An 18294-nucleotide genomic window follows, 5' to 3' on the forward strand; every position below is an offset into this window, starting at 1 on the left:
TCACATTAGAACTGAAGTCTCAGAATCATGCCAGAAGTTTTAAAAGGGAAATTAGTGGAAATTACAGAGTCCTCTTGAATCAGACAAGAAAGGAGACTAACTTAATATATACCGACTTATGGTACTTCTTTAGAGCTATTCTCTTCCTTTGGTTAAAAACCATTTACTTTCCATGTATGAGAAGTCAAAACATCGACTCATCCTAAATATTTTCTGAATTTGCCCAACACTGTTACAAATGGTGCCTCTAGTCTTCCAGTAGAGAGGGTGTCAGTAACTGCAGTGACATTTTGGTCAAAATTGTACTTAGAGCTGAGCACCAGCCATGGGGTCTTGATATTCTCTCCCAAATTAGGTGACCCTGGGCCAATATACCTCAAAGTGTGGTAGGATTTGGGTATCTGTATCAGAATTACCTGAATATTCATTTAAAGTACGGATTCCTGGTCCCTGGGTGTGGGAGTGCAGACAGACAGCCCAGGTCTCCTACTTGACCCAGGTGTTCTGAGATAGCTACACATCCAAAGAAGTGAACATGCCTTTCTGGAGAATGACTTTAGAGGGAACCAGACTAATTTTCTATCAAATATGCTTATGTTTCAGTCAAGCAAGAAATGCCATTCTACACCATGATGGCATACTGTTATTAATTTTATTTCACAATTTTGGGTGTGCAAGAAATATCATATTTGTATCCTGCAAATAGTATTGAATCTTTATTGGGATTTCGTCTCCCTACCTTAGACTCTACAGAAGTACTTTAGATGTTAGCAGAGTCGAACTTGGGGGGAAGTTACCAAAGCTTTCAAAAATAAGCACCTAGCGACACTGCCCAGAGATGAGGGAACCAAGAACCACTGTCCATGCTTCATAGTTCCCTTCAGCACTGAGGAACCAAAGCTAAATTCACACTTTAATAGATGGTCTTGCCACATGTGCTTATGGCCGATGCTACTTCCCATTAAACCCAATAATCTCCTGTCCGTGGCTTTTATTTGTCCTTATGTATGGAAGGTGAACAGGATGGCCTTGAGTAACACTGTAACATTTGCCTTGGGAACCCTAACCTTCTCTTTCTGGCTTTCCCTCACTCCCTCAGGGACATCCCATCACCATAAAGGTGAGAATGAGTTGGCCTGGGCACAGAAGCAAAAGCGGTTAATGTCCTTGGTGCCCCGTTACAGGACGTGGAGGAGAGGCCAGGGCACTTCCAGGAAAAGGGATGATAAAGCCAGGAAGGGCGGCACCTCAGAGACAAAATAGCCCTGGTGGTGGAGCCCGGGGTGTGCCTATGTTTGCAGCATCTTCTTTCCTTTTCTCTTTGCCTCTCCAAGTTGGAGATTGTAACGGGTGTCCATATGAGGCCAGGGTTGAAAATGGAGCAGTCCAGGGACAGCCGGCTACATCTTCTGAGCTTGGGAGACTCAATAGGGCCTTGAGGGACCTCTAATCAGCCTGCTACTTGCGACATTAGGTTTATTTGAGGAAGAGGAGATAATATTCAACACCCCCAGTTATTCAACGCTCACCTAATTTCCTCTTCAACTCATTCTTCCATCCCCAAAATGAGGGTGCCCCTCATCAGATCAGAAAAAGCAGGTGAAGAAGCTACAGTCCAGCTGTCAGCCACTCACAGTGCTGGCGTCTCCCTATGAGAGGCAGACTAGGTCTGTCTATGACCTCTTCAGCAGCCCTGGAGCCTGAAGAAAGCCCCTCAGCTCCTAGCAGCCAGGTACATGATCTGTGGTCCCAACCTCAGGTGGCAGGGATGTGGAAAATATTCTGGGAGAATGCAGGATAACTATAAGGGTGAGTGAGTTTGGAATGTTACACCTCTGGTAGTGACAGCAACAACAATAATAATAATAATAAATTACCTTTACTCACAATCTCTTCGACTCCTTATTTCTCTTATCCTTCTTTTTAGGTATTGGGTTCTGTCCCTGAAGTTCTCTCAGTGTAAATTTAAAATATTTTACCCTTTAGCCATAGGGAGAATCTGCTTTTGAATCAGGATCTCCTGGAAAGTGTGACCTAGGGATCAAAACTTTTCCTAGGTATAGCTCAGCCTGCCTTGCTTGTATCTTCATCCACTTTTCCCCCATAGTTGAGAACCTAGGGTCCTTTTTCACTGCATTGTCTGTCTACTGCTTACTGCCCCTTGGTTCCCTTCCTGCCTTTATGTCTTGGAAGCCAGGACACAGCCCTCTTGGTGGAGAGCTGGGATGATCTCATTGCTCTTGGGAAGAAGAGAGATATTGGAGACTTGGGAAGAACAGGGAGGCGCATCGTGGGGCAAAATAACAAGAGAAACTGTGCTTTGGGATAGCAGTTAAGGAAGCTGGCTCTGGAGACTGACTGCCTGGGTTTCAACTCCTTAGCTCTGTGTTTTTGGATGAGATAGGTATAATCCTTGGTTCCCCAACTTCCTCATCTGTATCATGGGGATGATAAGAGTGCCTATTCATAAGAGGCTGTTGTAAGAATTAAATAATCATCTAGATGAATACGCAGAGAAGCTTAGAACAGGGCCTGGCATGTAGTAAGCGCTCAGTAGATGCTACAGATTATAACTGGGCTGGGGGGGGTGTCCAGGACATATATTTGTAAATGAAATAGGGACTGTACCACCATTGGGGCTATTTTTAGATATTTGTGAAAGGAAAGAGACCAACTATAAACTTAATTTAGTTATGAAAAATCATAATAGTAAATGTAGTTATCTAGGGCTGTTTATGACTAATTTCCATCTTCAAAATAATTATTAGGTACTTTATTAGTGTGTCAGATAAATTTTAAGATCTGCCTACAGTACGCATTTTTTAATGGCAAATGATATGTTCGCAACTTATTAAAAAATAAAATATATACAGATTACGTATTAACCCAGCTTCACATCCTTCTCTGAAATCTAAATAAACACTTGTGACTGACTGCTCTTCCACATTTACTGAGCCATAGCGATCACATTACATAAGTAAAGTCTGATTAAAAAAAATAATGTCAGTATCTAGAAAATATAAGACAGCGGGAGGTGGATGATAACATCTCTGTTCAGAGCCAGGCAGTTTTAGGAGTTAAATTAGCTAACTGGGTTATTTATTTAATTTTTAAAATCAGTTGTACTCATTGGAATTTTTCTTCTCTTTGCCTGTTTGGCTTAGGTCTTTATGTGCATAGAAAGAGCCAGGGCTAACATGTGTAATGACACAAATTAACCTATTATTCCCCCCCTCATTCCCCTGCCACTACTACTTCATGCCTGCTTAGAGTACATTCTTAGATGTCCTATTCTAAAAACTGTAATTCTAGAATATTAGCTTCACTTGATCTCTATAGAACATGGAAAGTAAAAGATTCCCATTTACTGTCTCTACTGTTTGAATTAAACAAGATGCAGAGATGGGGAATGGTGATTGTATATAACTGCCCAAAAGAAATGTCAGTATAAAGAGCGGGAATCAGTGATATTACATATATATATAATATATATATATATTATATATATATATACCCTTCAGTTGCATTTAGACACAGAATTCTTTAAACTCTGTTCTTTTTACTATAAAAGTAATAGAGGGTCATTGCAAAAACTGGGAAAACCTGAAAATAAACATGAAAGTTATAAAAATAACCCCTGAATCCTGCCATCTAGAAATCCATTGTTAACATTTTGATACATTTTTTATGTTTTTGCAATTCACATTAAAAAATTTTAAACCAAATTTGGGTAAATTAAACACGAGTATATATAGTTTTCATCTTTTTTTTCTCACTGAACAAATCATGAATGTTTTCCCGACAGGAATATCTAAGTCTGTTTCCCATTTTTCTTATATTTAAGAAACAAGGCATTATTTCAGACATTTAAGTGGGAGATATTGTTTCTAGTAATTTAGCCATAACTATGCACAGAATCTGAGGATTAACATTTACTTCATGATTCATTCCAATGAGGTACTGTACCTTAAAACGGATTGAGTTGGTAAGTGAGAAAGAGAAAAAAAGTGAGTGATGACATAATTGACTGCTATGGGGTGGGAAAATTGAGGGTAATAGTCCAGAGATGACACAACTATTCTTAGTTTGCTTAGGGTGATGAAATTCTGATTGCTACCACAATTTCAGGAGAGGGACTACTAATAAGCAAAGTTAAAAAAATTTTTAAAGACACAGCTTTTATGTTTTGGGGATTAAAACCATGCATTTGTGTCATATTAATAGAATTCATGTAAAATTAAAAGGTATGTAAAAAAGGAGAATTCATTTTGACATCATTGTAATTTTTCGCATTATGGATATTCCTGGGAAACTTTTTGGATGCTGTCTGGGAATTCCTCTTTACTGGCTTTGGACGTATCCTCCTATTACTCACAGGAAGTGTCGTTCTATAAAGCAGCTCCAGCAGGAGCAGAGCTCCACTGTTCTTGGCTGACCTCGCATCAGAACTGCAAGAGTGGCACGAGACAGAAGCAGCAGCAACTCGGGAGGAATCTGACACCGAAACAACTGCTTCACCGAACAGGTAAGTGCAAGAAGTCTTTTACTTAACTAATCTGGCCATGAAACCCAGATTATTAATATGAACAGATAGTCAAGAAGCCTTTGATAAAAGATCTGTGCAAGCTCTTATTGTATTCAGACAAGTTAAAACCTGGCTTTTCTCTTTGACCTAAATGATGAGAATCTTAACTTTTATATGTATTCATTTGGGTAAACTTCTTTGAAGTGAAGATGGTGGCAAAAGATTTCAATCCTTTATCTGAAAATCTTATGATGTCGCTATACGCATCATTGTAGAATGATTTGAGTAACTGGTAGCCTGGCACTTCATTCTATAATTAATTTTGTACTTTCGCCCCCAGAAAAGCATTTCAAGTCTAACCTTGGGATCAAAAGAAGTCTTGAAGTCATGATTGCTTCACAGTTTCTCTCTGCTCTCACTTTTGGTAAGTCAATGCCCGTAGTTAGAAAAGGGTTTCTTATCCTTGGCACTACTGACATTTTGGACCAGATAAGTCTTCCTTGTGGGGGCTGTCCTGTGCATTGTAGGTTGTTTAGCACCATTCCTGGCCTCTCCTCACAATGTGTTGTGCCCTGGGCTAGGAGCAATTTACCTCATTGTGTCTCAGCTTCCTTACATATAAAGAGTTGATCATAAATAACCTATTTCCCAGAGGCATTTTGAGGATTCAGTATTGTGGTTCACGTAAAGTGCCTCCGACAGTGCATATTTAGTGCCCCCAAAAGCTTAGTTATTCTGATTATTATTCTACTATTAGGTAGGTATATTGGGTAGGTTATGGTGGGTGAAGCACCAAGTGGAAGGGCAACCACAAAAGAGATACACAGTAAATGGTAGTTTCTCCATTCGTACCCATTCTTACTTTGGAAAAGGTGAAAAAAGGTTGAGTCAACCCAAAGGCCACTAGATGCCAAAAAAAAGACAACAAAAGGTCCAGTTAACAGAGTCAAACCATAGCAGGACTAAACTTTCCCATTCCTTTCACATTTTCCCCCTTAGTGCTTCTCCTGTTTAAAGAAAGTGGAGCCTGGTCTTACAACGCCTCCACGGAACCCATGACGTTTGATGAGGCCAGTGCTTATTGCCAGCAAAGGTACACACATCTGGTTGCAATTCAAAACCAGGAAGAGATTAAACACCTGAACTCCGCATTCAGCTATTCACCAAGTTATTACTGGATCGGAATCAGAAAGGTCAACGATACATGGACCTGGATAGGGACCCAGAAGCCTTTGACTGAAGAGGCCACAAACTGGGCTCCAGGTGAACCAAACAATAAGCAAAGCAAGGAGGATTGTGTAGAGATCTACATCAAGAGAGAAAAGGACTCGGGCAAGTGGAACGATGAGAGATGCAGCAAAAAGAAGCTAGCCTTGTGCTACACAGGTAGGGAGTTTGTGGCAGCAGTGGGAGGGAGATTCAGTGTGTGAGCATCTTGACAGATTGTGGACTGTATGCAAAACCTGGTCTCTATTGTGGGAATTTTATGTTCTAAAAGATACGGTTTTAAAACATTCTGTTTGATGTTTTAAAACAGAATGTGTTTTTGCTTCTTTGTGTGAATGTAGACAAGAATGTATGTATTTATGTATACATATATGCATATATATAGGTCTATACTTATATACAGTGTGTGTACAAACACATGATACATTTTTAGCTACCTGTTGTTTATGTGCCAAAGGGGAACTCTCTTTAGAGTTTGCGATAAAGGGAATTTTCTATTTGGGGAGCCAGTTACAGCTATACCCCTGACATTAACATCAAGGTTTAAAATGGTTGAGCCTAGGGCTTCCCTGGTGGCACAGTGGTTGGGAGTCCGCCTGCCGGTGCAAGGGACACGGGTTCGTGCCCCGGTCCGGGAGGATCCCACATGCCACGGAGCGGCTGGGCCCGTGAGCCGTGGCCGCTGAGCCTGCGCGTCCGGAGCCTGTGCTCTGCAACGGGAGAGGCCACAGCAGTGAGAGGCCCACGTAGCGCAAAAGAAAAAAAAAAAAAATGGTTGAGCCTAAAACTCAGCTTTGGCATTTCATCAAGTACTTCTGTTAAAATCTCTGGCACTCTGTATCATTGGTGACATCCCCATTACACACTATTGACCCTGAATTCCTAAAGGAACTCATTTGAAGCCCAATAACAATCGTCATCACAGACTGTCTTTTCCACAGCTGCCTGTACCCCGACATCCTGCAGCGGCCACGGTGACTGTAGAGAGACCATCAACAGCTACACTTGTCAGTGCCACCCCGGCTTCAAGGGACTCAAGTGTGAGCAAGGTAAGGCTTGGTCTCACCTTTTCCTTCGCTAGAGATGGTAGGAGGATTTTGTGTCCAAGCTGGCTTCGGAGTCAGGTCTGCATGCCTTCCCTTCCCTGGGGCATATGGTTTCAGAAGGTGGTTAAGAGCTGAGGCTATGAAGTCAGACCCTCCTGGCTTTGAATCCCAGATTCACCACTTATTAATTACAGCACCTTGACAACATAGTTAAACTCTCTGAGTCCCAGTTTTCTCATTGTAAAATGAGGACAATATAGTACCAACTTCACAGGCTTATGGTTTGGATGATGTGAACAAATGCAGACACAACATTTTCAGAGTGCCTGCTATTCAATAAACAGTAGTGGGCTTCCCTGGTGGTGCAGTGGTTGAGAGTCCACCTGCCGATGCAGGGGACGTGGGTTTGTGCCCCGGTCCGGGAGGATCCCACATGTCATGGAGCGGCTGGGCCCGTGAGCCATGGCCGCTGAGCCTGCGCATCCGGAGCCTGTGCTCTGCAACGGGAGAGGCCACAGCAGTGAGAGGCCCGCGTACCGCAAAAAAAAAAAAAAAAAGGTCAATAAACAGTAGTTATAGTTTCCAGGGTTCTTCCCACCTGATAAGGTGAGAGAGGAGAAGAATTGATTTGGTTTCCCTTTTCAGTTGTGACCTGTCAGGCACAGGAAGCCCCTGAGCATGGAAGCCTGGTTTGCAACGACCCTTTGGGGAAATTCAGCTACAATTCTTCCTGCTCTGTCAGCTGTGGGGAGGGCTATCTCCCAAGCAGCCCGAAGGCCACACAGTGCACTTCCTCCGGAGAATGGAGTGTTCCTCTTCCAGCCTGCAATGGTAAGTCTCTCTCAGAAGGCACAGAACATTCTCTAACTCATCCCTCATCGTCTTACTTTTTATCCAGTTTATACCATTTTCAGCACGTCAGGGACAGTTCTTTTAAACTTGTCCTAATTAAACAAGTTCTAATTAAACTTGTTCTCTTGGCCAATATATATGGCCAGTATGGTACCGGCTGGCTTTGAGAGAGGTTTTGATCCTATGTTTGACATAAGTGTTTCTGAGGTTCTGGTGATTTGTAAGAAAACACATAAAACAGTGGAACCATACTCTTAACATCTTAATGACTTTCCCCTTTCTCTGTTTAACCTCACCCATGCAACTGGACCAATTTAAAAGCATGATAATCAAGCCGCCTCAATATACCCTTTTCTCTCTGTCTTATCTTTCTAGGCCAAAGACAAAAAAATTCTTTCCTCCAGGTCATGCTGGGTTAAAATAAATGAATGTTCTGTGTACGTCGGGATTGTTTTTTTTTTTAATCACTAGTCATAAATCCTGATCTAGAATATGTTATTTTTCTTTGTTTTTGCCTTATGTAAAATAGATCAGAGACCTGATGAGAGATCTGATAAAATAGATCAGAAACCACTTAGCATAGTCAGAGTCAATCAGAGAAGATGAAAATATCAAGAAAAAAGCATAAAAACTTTATTGGGTGTGTGCATGTCCCCAAGGATGAACGCAGGGCTTTGGGAATCTACCCTCTGATCTATCTTACTGTATTATAAATTCCAGTTTAATAAGAAGTGAATATGTCACTCTTCTGTAAAGTTCATGGTGTTCTTTCAAATCCCCAGTGGCTAAGTGTGATGCTTTGTCAAATCCTGTCAATGGAGTTGTGAAATGTTTCCAAAGCCACGGAAGCTTCCTGTGGAACACCACCTGTGAATTTGAGTGTAATGAAGGATATAAACTCACTGGACCCCAGCACCTGCAGTGTATCTCCTCTGGGATTTGGGACCACAAGAAACCAACATGTAAAGGTACAGTGGTTCTACATCAGGGTTTATATTGTAAACATTCTTTTTTCTCAACCTATACTCCAAATGGGTAAGCCAGACCTGCTAATGTAAATTGGGACATGTGTTACAGCTGTGACATGTGATGCCATCAGCCATCCTCAGAATGGCACAGTGAGCTGTAGCCACTCCCCTGCTGGAGAGTTCACCTATAAGTCATCCTGCCACTTCACCTGTGCAGAAGGCTTCGTGTTGCAGGGGCCAGCCCAGGTTGAATGCACTACCCAGGGGCAATGGACACAGCAGGTCCCAGTTTGTGAAGGTAAGCCTGAGAGTCTCCTTTACACTCTCCCTTTCTCAAAGAGCAGCAGTCTTCAAATGTGAAGCACTGAAAATGAAACCTGATGCCTACTTTAACTATAGTAATCAGATCTGATGGGCAACATTCATCTTATATTTTTGAGATGCATATAAAAGAACTGTCCAGGGAAAGGATTGTATGTAGTAAGAGTGGATGCTTTGCTGGTTTCTTAACTGTACTGGACTAATATAACTTTATAGACATTGGCACGGAGTAAGCAGAAATCTTAATCTGAAGGGAAATCACGTTAGAAAATTTACAAAGTAGGATTATGAGAACATGACTTGATTCCAAAGTACTTGTCATACCTTTCTTCTGAAATTGCTCATAACTAGCAGTGATGAAAGTGTTTCAAGTGTGGTGTCAGATATAGAGACACCCTTAATATATACGTAAGCGCTAAAATTTAGTTTAGTTTAATTTAATAAAGCAAGATCAAGAACATTGAAAGCAAGCAGTTTTCATATCAGGAACTGGCATTTTTGTAGCCAAATACAGCACAGAATGATTTACAGTGGCAAAAAGACACAAGACAAAAACCAAACTGCAAAGCAGACAAATTTTATGTGGCTGCCTTCTTATCCTCCTTTCTTTTTGGCCTCATCTGTCAGCATCCAGGACCCATAAGTTGCTCCCTGATTACATAAAATCTTTCTCCTAACCCTGACTTCTTTCACATATCAGAACAGAGCTCAGGAACCACTGGTCCTGTTAAAGGCTGTCCTTTAATTAGTACCCCTGTCAGTGAAGGGACTGGAATTCAAAGAAAACACAGCCATCTTCCCACTTGTCCAGGGACTAATGAAGAGTCTTGAATTCTCTGAGTGTTCCTTTGTCCAAAGTGATCTGGGTTCAGTCGTCAAATGCCAAGTACTATCCAGTTCCACTACATTATTCTCTGACCATAATTTTGGTAGCTCTGCTTTCCCGTGAAAGCTTTGTCCAGCCCAGAGAGAGGCTACATGAGCTGTCTTCTGAAAGACAACTAGTCTAATGTTTCTAGTACTTCTGAAAGTTTCCAAAGTGGGTCCATGGGTGAGTTTTCCTGTGAGCACTGTTGAAGAGCTAGGGACTTGGTTACCTTGGGAAGCCTGTTGCTGCCCGATAAAAACAAACTTCCAATGTGCTCACTCATGTCTTCCAGCTGTGAAATGTGATGCTATCCCTCAGCCCAGAAGTGGTTCAGTGAACTGTACCCATTCCCCCACTGGAGAGTTTACCTACAAGTCCTCCTGTGCCATCAGCTGTGAGGAAGGCTTTGAATTACATGGATCGGCTCAACTTGAGTGCACATCTCAGGGACAGTGGACACAGGAGGTCCCCTCCTGCCAAGGTAGGACTGAATTCAATCTTTAAAGGAGTATAGGTCAAGTGCCTTAAAACATTTCTGAACCTAGATTGCCCCAAGGGACTTGATCCTAATTTCCTACATGCTGAAAACTAAGTAGTGCTTATAAGTTACGCTTATTGGTGACTTTTCTGCCAGTTTTAAAATTTTTCCAGTAGATTTTTCTTAACCTCTACCCATGTCCTATCATTTACAGTGGTACAATGTTCAAGTTTGGAGGTTCCCGGAAAGATCGACATAAACTGCAGTGGGGAGCCTGTGTTTGGCACCAAGTGTACATTTGCATGTCCTGAAGGATGGACGCTCAATGGCTCTGCGGCTCTGACATGTGGTGCCACAGGACACTGGTCTGGGATGCTGCCCACCTGTGAAGGTGAAGCATTGATTGATGGTGGTTGTCTGGGGGACAAGAGAGAAGAAAGGGAGCTAAGAAAGGAAGCTATCTGGCTACAGTAATGAACTACCCAGTATATCCAAACCAAAAAGGTCAGAAAGGTTACCCAGGTTAACATTAATGGATGGACATTTCATTTTATGGGGATAAAGAGAAAACAGAAGAAGTGACATGTCAATGGAATTTTGATAAAAGGAGAGCTAGTGGGAAAAGTTGGGGGGTGGGAAGGGAAATGAGAGAGAGAGTGAGAAAGAGAGAGAGAGAGAGAGAGAGAGAGAGAGAGAGAGAGAGAGGTTAACCAAGGTGTGCTGTGAAAGCTTGGTAGGTTAGAGCTCTGCCTAGCCAGGCTGGGAGATAAGCTCGCAAAAGGTGGTTTGGGGCTGATCTATAAGGCCTTTAGTACCATGTCTCTGCCTCATGTATTGAACTAGATGACTCTTCTGCTTTGTACCCTGTAATCAGTGCACAAAGAAAAGGGCAAATGGACAGAACAGAAAGACTTTGAATTTAATTCCTTCTCATGACAGTTTACCCCCCTCTGTTTCCTTAGCTCCTTCTAAGTCCCAAACTCCCTTGGCAGTTGGACTTTCTGCTGCTGGGGTCTCCCTCATGACATTAGCATCATTTCTCCTCTGGCTTCTGAAACGCCTTCAGAAGAAAGGTAAGGGCATTTATGAATGTACTCCAAAAAGGTTTTTTGAAAAAAATTATTTTCTCATTGATGAGTCATGTTATCTCTCACAGATTTAAAAAGTAATTAGAATCTAGTCACTAGTCATTAAACACTAATAAACTGCAGGGTAATTAAGCAGAAGTCTTAGGGAAAGAGTTTCAGGAAATACAAATGTTAGTGTGCTAACATGGTACAACTCCAGGGGATGCTATTCACGTTGAATGCTGTGGTCTCCCTGGGAGTTGTGGCAATGAGGCTGCCATAATTAGCGGTCCTGGGAAAAATCAATAAAATGTTTCCAAAAATTTTATTTGGAATACAGGCTTAAATATGGGAGTATCTCAGGGGATATGCAAACACATCTAGCCACACTCCTGGTTTGTTTGCCCTACAGAGTCTTTAACATTTTTTGAATTAAGTTCTGACATTTACAGAATAGGAAATTTCACATCTAATCCAGATCTGAGATTTCTCATGGCAAATTGGAAGACAGCAGAACCTGGCAAGCAGAGCATGTTGCTATCCGCTTGCATTAGGAAGCTGCTGTGTCCTTTGCATGAGTGTGCACTTTGCATCCCCTGCCCTGCCCCCTTGTTGCCACCAAGCTGTGTCTGGGCTCTGATAATTACAGGGGCCGTGTAGGTACTGAGTTTGCAACCCCTGATGAAAAGAGTCATATTGTTTCAGGATTTAATGTATCCTTAAAAGTCATTTAGTCTAAATGAATGGTTTTCTTTCTCTTGCAGCAAAAAAATTTGTTCCTGCCAGGTAAGCTGCACTCTTGTATAAAGCATGCCATTGGACATTTTACACATTTTTCTCTCTTCATGCTGGAAACCAGTGCTTTACTTAGTGTTCTCATGTATTCCACAGTAGCTGCCAAAGCCTTCAATCAGATGGATCCTACCAAACGATTTCCGAGTTAATTTAAGTCCAAAGGAATCAGGTAAGACTTGAAAATCACATATGGTTTTGAAAGAAGATATCTTCTCTACATGTTCTGTTGCTCCTGGAACCTTCTGAACCTGCAGTGTCTAGGGAGGAAATCACCACCTTCATGTTATTTTAGGGAAAGTTGTTTCATGTTTTTGTCGGAGGAGAGGAAAGGAACAAGGATATGGCCTTTATGGAGTCATTTCATTTATGAACATGAATAATAATAATAGCTAACCTTATATGGCACTTACTATGTTCTAGGAACCGTTCTAAGCTAGGAATTATATGAGATAAGGGCTATTGTATTTATTATTATATAGATGAAGAAAATGAGGCACAGAGAACTTAATGCCTAAAATCTCAAAACTAGTAAGTGGTATAGCCAGGATTCACACCCAGGCAGTCTGGCTCTAAAATCTGTGTTCTTAACCACCCTGCTCTGCTTTGTGATCATCTGGAAGGCTCAGGTCCCTTCTGAATAGATTTTTTTAAATTAATAGACATTTTTGTGTGTGCAGTTTCAGGTTCACAGGAAATTCAGTAGAAAGTACAGAGTTCCAGCATAGCCCCTCGTGCCCTCCAATTTCCTCTATTATTTTTTAAAAATTTATTTATTTATTTTATTTTCGGCTGTGTTGGGTCTTCATTGCTGCCCGCAGGCTTTCTCTAGTTGCGGCGAGTGGGGACTCCCCTTGTTGCAGTGCGCGGGCTTCTCACTGCGGTGGCTTCTCTTGTTGCGGGGCACGGGCTCTAGGCGCTCGGGCTTTGGTAGTTGTGGCACACGGGCTCAGTAGTTGTGGTGCGCGGGCTTAGTTGCTCCATGGCATGTGGGATCTTCCCGGACCAGGGCTCGAACCCGTGTCCCCTGCATTGGCAGGTGGATTCTCAACCACTGTGCCACCAGGGAAGCCCTCCTCTATTATTAACATCTTACATTTGTATGGTATTTTGTTACAATTAATGGGCCAGTATTGATACATTATTATTAACTAAATCCCACAGTTTACAGTAGGGTTCACTCCTGGTTTTGTATATTCCATGGGTTTTGACAAATGTATAATGACATGTATCCGCCATTAGAGTATCATACAGAATAGTTTCACTATCCCAGCTATATAGGATTTTGCGGTTTGTATTTGGACTATCCTCGTGAGAGTGCACACAGTTGTCTGTGCTAGAAGGGGAATTTTGTTGCTGCTGTTAGTATGCAAAATATTAAATGTCCTGCCCGCATGCACTCTTATCATTGCAGGAGCACAGGTACATTAGGGAACTAGAACAATACCCTGAAGACGGCAGAGACAGAGGTCTGCTTGGGTCTCTGGCCCTACTCACCTACTACACCCGCTGGTTGCCTTTATAGCTGGGACTATGGTACCTATAAGGACTTCAACGGACTAAAATCCAGTGGGCAAGTCCAGCCTGCCACCAAAAAGACTCAGTTTTCTCCTTTCCAGTGCTGGCTACTGGAAGGAAAGAATATTCGCTTCCATGCAAGAGTGAAGAGACTAAGGCTCTGGAATCTCAGAATTCCTTTTCTAACTCACCCTTCACTCACTGTAAAATCTTGTGGTGCAACACACTATTTTGTGGCGCTGTTTCTTTCTTTTGTCCCTCACAGTGTTTCAACTGCTGCTTATGTAGTTGCTGTCATTGGGATGAATAATACATGTCAAGAGTTTAGAGGAAACAAATTGGTCAAAGATATTCTATTAACAGACCTGGAAAAAAAATGACAAATTTTTAATGCCATGGGGTGACGACATGGGAAAAGTTGTTAATGGTGGAAATTCTATTTAGCACTCCGTGGGAGTGCAAACACTGTCTCAATCACTTTTATCCCTGTGGGATTCAGTGCTTTTTAAAGTATTTTTTAGAGGCTGTGTGTTCTTTTTACTTGCATTGACTATAGTATAAAGTCCATAAGTCTTAATTCAGTACAAGTGTGGTAGGGACTTTAAAATATGTAAATATTAGGACTATAATATAATAGTCCCTGTGGTAGGGACTTTAAAATATGTAAATATTAGGACTATATTAATTCAGTACAAGTGTGGTAGGGACTTTAAAATATGTAAATATTAGTCCTATAATATAATAGTCCCTGTGGTAGGGACTTTAAAATATGTAAATATTAGGACTATATTAATTCAGTACAAGTGTGGTAGGGACTTTAAAATATGTAAATATTAGTCCTATAATAATTAGGACTATAAATATTAGGACTATAATAAAAGTTGCTTATCCCAGATCTTTATTAACAAATTCTAAAGTTTCATCTGTAGTAAATGTATTTCAAAAAGGGCAAATACTGTGCCCTAGCAATGCATAAACCAGTATAAAGTTCTGAATGTTTGACTACAGTTTCTTTAAAAACCATGAGTAGTCTCAGGAGAGCAAAATCCGCATGGCACACACTTGTACACTGTCAAGTATTTTTTCATAGCTATATGGTCTCTATGATGAAAAACTTCCATGAGGTTAAATGTTCTGATTTGATAAAAGCATAAATGCAAACAAACAAATGTACAGTTTTATGAATGTCTTTCTTAAAAAAAACATATAGATATATATGTGTTTTGCATTACTACAAAGATGTTTGTCAGATGTGATGTGTCAACATACAATTCTTGTATATTACATAAGATTTTAAATCCATGCTAGAAACATACCATGTAATGGATCTGTCCAGTGGATTTTTTTTAAAGTCAAGGTGTCTAATAAGTATTCCCTAATTGTCTTATTCTGTCCGTTCGGGTGTTCTTAAAGAGAGAAAAGCCTGAATGAGCAAGTATTTGTATTTATTTATAAGAGAGTTTAAAATTCCTAAGGAATCCCTAGTCATTGATTGATCACTGGCCATAAGAGATACTGGGCCAGTAATTGGCAAAGCTGCTCCAACCTTGCAGGATAGTATAAGAATCAAAATTCTCCCACCGTTTCATTAACTTAGGATGTGTTGAAAAAGCAAAATTTCAGAGAAGTGCTGGCTGCACATTGGCAAAGACAAAACCAAAAGGAAACAGAGAGATATGATAAGGATCAGAACAGCAGAGGTTTTTAAGGGGCAAAAGAACTCTGGGAAATAAAGGAGAGAGAGAAAAAAAAAAACAAGTATTATGAGCAGGATACATATGGAATGAATTACTGTTTTCTTTGAAATTGTTCAAATGTTGTAAATATTTGTATATACTGCATTGGAAATAGCTGTGTGAAATATAAATGTGGTCTGTGTTTGGGTTTTATAAAGTATTTAAAATTATGATTTAAAATGTTTTAAGTATGTATTTATTTAAGCTTATGTCATACCTATTGTATTTGACATGGCATTATGAAGTTTTATAATAAACATGTTTATATTTAGCCCTGTGTACAGGCTCTTTCTTAAAAATCCAGTTTTACTTAGATAAAAGATACCATAAAATTCACCCTTTTTAAGTGTACAATCCAACAGCTTTTGGTATATTTACAAGATCCTGTGACCATCACTGCTATCTAACTCTGGAACACTTCTATCTCCCCCAAAAGAGACCCAGGATCCATTAGAAGTCACTCTCCATCTTCCCCAGCCACTGGTAACTACTAATCTACTTTTTGCCTCTATAAATTTACCTACTGTGGACATTTCATACAAATAGAATCATACAGTACGTGGCCTGTTGTGTCTAGCTTCTTTCATTTAACATAATGTTTTCAAGGTTCAGCCATTTTGTACCATGTATCAGTACTCCATTCCTTTTTATAAACTGAATAATACTCTATTGTATGAATATGCCACATTTTCTTTTTCCATTCATCAACTGATGGACATTTGGATTGTTTCTGCTTTTTGGCTATTGTGAATAATGCTGCTATGAACATTCATGCACAAGTTTTTGAGTAGGCTTATGTTTTCAGTTCTCTTGGACATATACCCAGAAATGGAATTGTTGGGTCCTATGGTAACTTCACGTTTTACTTTTTGAGGAACTGCCAAGTTGTTTCCCAGAAGGGTAGCACCATTTCACAGCCCCACCAGCAATGTATGAAACTTCCTATTTCTCCATATTCTGTTCAATACTTGTTACTGTCTGTCATTTTGATTATCACCACCCTAATGGGTATGAAGTAGTATACATACGGGCTTTTGCATCAATACTCTACAGTTGTCTGAAAAAGTATTAATAATCTGAAAACAGTCATTAAGCTCAATGAAACAAAGACTCCTGGTGTCTTTGCATCATGCCAGTCTCAATTCTAGGCTGCTCAAGTCAACCAATTCATCTTGATTTATTCTGCAGACTCAGTTATTCTCCAGGATTAGAGCCACGGCTGTTTTTTCCCACCCAAAATATGTGTCTTCTCTTTTCTAGAATAGTGTCAATGCACAAAGCCTGGTGTGTACCAAACTAAAAACCACCTTGACAATCTCATCGCTATCAAAGAATCTGAATACCTGAATTTCCTAAGAAAACATGGTTTAACTTTTGGCTTGGTTATCCAGACTAAAAAAGAAGAAATGTGGCTATAACACTGTTACAGACTATGGTTGTTTTCACTTTGATTTTATACTTCTTAGCTCAAAGTATTACTTAAGAGAAAATTGAAGAAAAAAATGAAAAATAAGGATAGATTCTGCTAATTAGGGCTGTTTTCATTTAGGACTGAAATGGGTACACACTTGAGACATCAGCTTGAAGTGCAGAGAAAGCAGGAATGTTAGCTTTTCCAGGTCTAAAAAAAAAAAGAGAGTAAATTGAACAAATTAAATGTATTCAGAAGGGAAAGAGGTGCCCAAGTCAAAGGGACATAGGCAAGTAGAAAGCACAGAAGTGCAAAGTAGAACAAATCTTGGAATCAGCAGATTAAAAGATTAGAAAAGAACTTTTTAATGAAAGAAAACAAACATCTACCTAAACAGAAAGCGTTTGTTCTTCTTTCAATTGGAAATAATAAATATAGATTCTACCTCAAAATTTTAGGATCTCTCTCCCAAAAGATTCTAAGCCAAGAGAAATTAAAATATTTCTCTCTTCATTTACACATACATATAGTCATGCTGCTGGTTTATAAAATTATTTTACTGCAAAGGGGCATGTAGCAATAAGACGAGCCTCCTGTCTTGCCAATCAACCAATCAATCAATTAATAAAACCACAACAGACATTTGGTCAAAATCAAGGAGATCTTTTCCCCTCTCCTTGATTTCCCAATGGTGCCAAATCCTATCAATAGTCCCCTTAGTAACTTTCATCCACTGATTCCCACTGATAGCTCTCAGAACGGCACCTCTTTAATTCTCTCACAGCCCATATTCTTCCTTCCTTTAATTGTGATTAAATAATTATATGTGTGGTTATTTGTTGAATATCTGTCTTCCCCACTGGATTTTAAGTTTCTCAGGAGTAGGAACAAATTACCTTATTCATTGCTATATATCTAGAAACTGGCATATTCCTGACACATAGTAGATACTCGACAAATATTTATTGAATCAATGAATAAATAAGCGGATAAACGAAAGCACATTTGGGCTCATCCTAAGGAGCAGGACTGCTTTTCACAAATAGAATGAGTTGTCTCAGAAGGCAAAAATTTTAAAGCCAGTTATATAGCAAAATATGTTTCACAACAGTACATCATGGAATGGAAATAAAGAAGGAGCAAACTGATGGCTAGAAACAAAGGAACTAGTTAATGGCCTAGAGGTTCAGTGAGGTAGAGTTAAGAGGCAATGCAATGAGATACTTGAATAATAAATTACAAGAATAGGAGACTGTGATTAAAGAGTGGGATGCTTGATTATATGATCTTTTGAGTTGATAACATTTAAGGGTGATGGCAAGGTTCTGGCTATGTCCAGGAGAGAAGGTTAACTCAAGCTGAGTGGAGGAGCATGCTATTGTAGAACTGGGAATCCAAGCTCTGGGATGGGTAGTGCACCTGGATAGTGATGTCATATGGGATTACAGGAGTTGCTTAAAGAGGAAGGAAGTCCAGGAGCTAGGT

General features: G+C 40.2%; 1 protein-coding gene across 2 annotated transcripts; it reads left to right on the forward strand.

Annotated features, from left to right (window-relative positions):
- Window positions 1–3994: 3994 nt before the first annotated feature.
- On the forward strand, window positions 3995–16442 carry SELE (selectin E). 2 transcript variants are annotated; one of them, XM_022560134.3, is made up of 13 exons: window positions 3995–4525; window positions 4866–4949; window positions 5525–5911; window positions 6694–6801; window positions 7444–7629; window positions 8433–8618; window positions 8728–8916; window positions 10100–10288; window positions 10500–10676; window positions 11248–11358; window positions 12117–12138; window positions 12244–12316; window positions 13559–16442. In XM_022560134.3, the coding sequence occupies exons 1-12, from the start codon at window positions 4321–4323 to the stop codon at window positions 12299–12301; spliced, it is 1902 nt and encodes a 633-aa protein (XP_022415842.3). In that variant the 5' UTR covers window positions 3995–4320; the 3' UTR covers window positions 12302–12316; window positions 13559–16442. The 2 variants fall into 2 exon arrangements, with proteins under 2 accessions (XP_022415842.3, XP_089767471.1); XM_089911345.1 differs by lacking the exons at window positions 12244–12316; window positions 13559–16442 and having other exon boundaries at window positions 11248–12130.
- Window positions 16443–18294: the final 1852 nt, after the last annotated feature.

Source organism: Delphinapterus leucas, chromosome 1, assembly GCF_059928025.1.
Source record: "Delphinapterus leucas isolate spDelLeu-1000000601 "Yukka" chromosome 1, BTC_Dleu_Yukka2, whole genome shotgun sequence".
Classification (NCBI taxonomy): Eukaryota; Metazoa; Chordata; class Mammalia; order Artiodactyla; family Monodontidae; genus Delphinapterus; species Delphinapterus leucas.

Excerpts from the sequence above, each read along its gene's own strand:
- SELE (XM_089911345.1), top strand. The coding sequence starts at position 4,321 with ATGCTGTCTGGGAATTCCTCTTTACTGGCTTTGGACGTATCCTCCTAT. Across the intron at positions 6,802-7,443 it reads GGGACTCAAGTGTGAGCAAG|TTGTGACCTGTCAGGCACAG; the intron begins GTAAGGCTTGGT and ends TTCCCTTTTCAG. Across the intron at positions 7,630-8,432 it reads TCCTCTTCCAGCCTGCAATG|TGGCTAAGTGTGATGCTTTG; the intron begins GTAAGTCTCTCT and ends TCAAATCCCCAG.